This window comes from Triticum dicoccoides, chromosome 1A (assembly GCF_002162155.2).
Source record: "Triticum dicoccoides isolate Atlit2015 ecotype Zavitan chromosome 1A, WEW_v2.0, whole genome shotgun sequence".
Lineage (NCBI taxonomy): Eukaryota > Viridiplantae > Streptophyta > Magnoliopsida > Poales > Poaceae > Triticum > Triticum dicoccoides.
Window position 1 is genome coordinate 457599614 of NC_041380.1, and position 2962 is coordinate 457602575.

The window sequence follows — 2962 nt, forward strand, 5'->3', positions numbered from 1 at the left end:
GGCCAAAAGCTCAACATCAATTAGCTTCTCCTTCACTCCTTCGACGACAGCCCGTGCGACGCGAGGGCAAGCCATGACCTGCACCTCTGGCTTATCCTCCTCGTCGATGGAAATGATAGGCACATCAGCATGGGGATTACGGATGGGGACTTGGTACTCGGGGTAGACACGGTCTGGCACGACGACCTTGACCACCACGCCTGCATCCGCTGGATCTACCAGAAACCTGCATTTCAAAGGGCGATACATGATCCACCGGTTCCACTGTCGAACATCACCGAAGATGGACTCCAGCATGCAGGAGACGATGATGGCAATGAGAGGTGAGATGAGAGAGGCAATATGAGATAGGCTGGAGGCTAGGTGGTTTTCTGTGCGACGTGGCGGCTCGTGAATGCGGTGGGAGGACGACGACGAGGGTTTTCTAGAGACATGGGAAACCGAACGGGCGGCACTTTAAGTAGTGAACGGCCACCACAACCAGCGGCGATCTGCTACTTAGCGAACGACCCGGTAGGACAATGCTACGGGACGAACAAGCCCAACAACGTATGTCCGATCCCCGTCGCTGTTGTCGGCCTGCGACTGCGAGGGATCAGTCATGTCAAAACGTGCTCAAAAAATGAACCCGGTGTTTTTGTCACTGTCAAATTTTTGGTTCAATGCAAAATGTCACTCGTAAATGGTGGTTTATCGTGACACAACGTGGTGGCTGTGTGATTTTAACTCGTCCCCCGGAGGCCGCCCCTGTCCCCCACACTAGTCCGCCCCATCCATCATGTTCGCCTCCATCTGCCGGCGGCGGCTCGCCCTCCGAATCCATCAAATCGCTGGCGGTGGCGGCAGGACAAACCCCCTCGAGTTCATCCCTGGCACCATCCCTCTCGCCCACTGCTACTCCTCGCCCGCCGTCGCCGAAGTCCCGAGCTCCGAGCCCTGCCCCGACACCGTTTCCTACCTCATCTCGTGCGGCCTCTCCCCCGCCGCCGCTGGCGCGGCCACCACCTCTCAACACCTCCGCATCCGCTCCACCGACAAGGCCGACGCTGTGCGCGCCCTCCTCAAGCTCTATGGCTTCGCCGACGCGGACATCGTCCGGACGTTGCGCAGCGCCCCGGTTCTCCTCGTCGTTGACCCCGAGCGGGTCCTCCGCCCCAAGCTCGACTTTTTCGCCTCCCTAGGTTTCGAGACCCACAAGCTCGCCACCGAGCCTTTGCTGCTCGCACGCAGCCTCGACAAGCACCTCGTCCCCGCCATCCAGTTCCTCCGCGGGATCATCGGCAGCGACGACGACCTCCGCCGCGCTTTTCACCGCGTCCCCCGCGGCCTCGCTGTGGACCTCGACAACAACATGCGCCCCGCCGTGGAAGCTCTCCGCCGCGGCGGCCTCGCAGAGGCCGACATTTCGAAGCTGCTCGTCATCCGGTTGGGCGTGCTCTTGTCGTCACGGGATCGCATCAGCGAAATCTTTGAGGAACTCAAGGCGATGGGCATGTCCGTCCTGGACCCACGCTTCCTCTACTGCTTCCGTGCGATGTCCGGTGTTAAGAGGGACTCATGGCTGCGGAAAATGGCATTTTACCAGAGCTTCGGGCTGTCAGAGGGTGAGTTGCTGCAGGCCTTCAAGAAGCAGCCCACGATATTCCTTTTCGCCGATGAGAGCATAAACAAGAAGGTCCGGTTCCTGCTGGACGAGCTGAAGCTTGGAATAAGTGATGTAATTGCGCGGCCTGTAGTTCTAGGTTATAGCTTGGAGAAGTGCATCCTGCCGAGGTGTGCCGTGCTGAGTGTGTTGATGAGGGAGGGGAGGATTCGGAGAGATATCAAATTGCTTCAGGCATTGCTTGGCAGTTCCAGGAATTTCGAGACCAGGTATGTGTTGAGGCATGCTGATGATGTGCCAGATGTTGTTAAGGCATATCAGGGTAAGATCAAATTTGAAGGATTCAAATAGGCTGGTCTTCTAGAATGATATAATTCTAGATTAGGCTTATGTTTCTAGTGCCAATGTTAAAGATCAAGTCATGATTCATGATTCATGATTCATGATTCTAACAGTACTTCCGAGGACAGTTTTGCCCTATTGGTAGCCCATGTTACTGGGTATCAACTACATTTGCAGTTTTACAACTGTCATTTTTACGTCCTGCGGCCTATTAAAATCTGCCCCCTCCATTTCTAAATATAAGCCCTTTTAGAGATTTCAATGAGAACTATATAGACATATTTTAGTGTGTAGATTCACTTATTTTGCTCCGTATGTAGTCCATATTTGAATCTCTAAAAAGCTTTATATTTAGAAATGGAGGGAGTAGAAACATAGGATGGTTTGTTGCTATCGGAGTTTCTTGATCAGTTGATCTAGTATGTTGAACCAATTCTTTTAACCGTTCATGCTTTTAGATTGATTATTCCGATAACTCTGTGCATGACAAACATCACTCATCTGAAGTCTCAGGTTCTTTCAAATAAATAATGCTGTCGTGTTGTCCAGAGTAGAGAACTTGCACTTGCTAGTTCCTCTCCCTAGATGTAGTGCTGATGTTTACCAACAGATGTGGGTGGGATGAACTTGCTATTTGGTCTAAGAAATGCGGATCTGTTCACGTCCAGGAATATTACATATGGTAAGGTCTATCCTAGAGAGACATGGACCCCCCTATTTGTGGCAAGGTCTATTCTAGAGAGACACCCCTATTCCTGAAACAATGATCTTTGCCCTTGAAGTTTGATGGAGTTCCTCTCAGTTTGCATTGTATCAAGTGCTTCAGACTTCAGCCTTTCAGTTCTGTTGAAAATATAGAAGGGTAAGCTAGTCCGAAACCGGAATTGTTGCATGCTTTATCAGACATAACACTAAATTCTCTTGTTCCGGATCGCTGAACGAGTGTGTTGGTCTGTATGTTAATGTTGTACCTGATTGAGGACAGGATAGAGCAAGAATCAGAGAGTTTTGAGTATC

The 2962-nt window shown here is 51.5% G+C and overlaps 1 protein-coding gene across 1 annotated transcript; it reads left to right on the top strand.

Annotated features, from left to right (window-relative positions):
- The first annotated feature begins 726 nt into the window (after positions 1-726).
- LOC119278726 (transcription termination factor MTERF5, chloroplastic-like) lies at positions 727-2142 on the top strand. Its single transcript, XM_037560061.1, has one exon. The coding sequence runs from the start codon at positions 779-781 to the stop codon at positions 1952-1954; it is 1176 nt and encodes a 391-aa protein (XP_037415958.1). The 5' UTR covers positions 727-778; the 3' UTR covers positions 1955-2142.
- Positions 2143-2962: the final 820 nt, after the last annotated feature.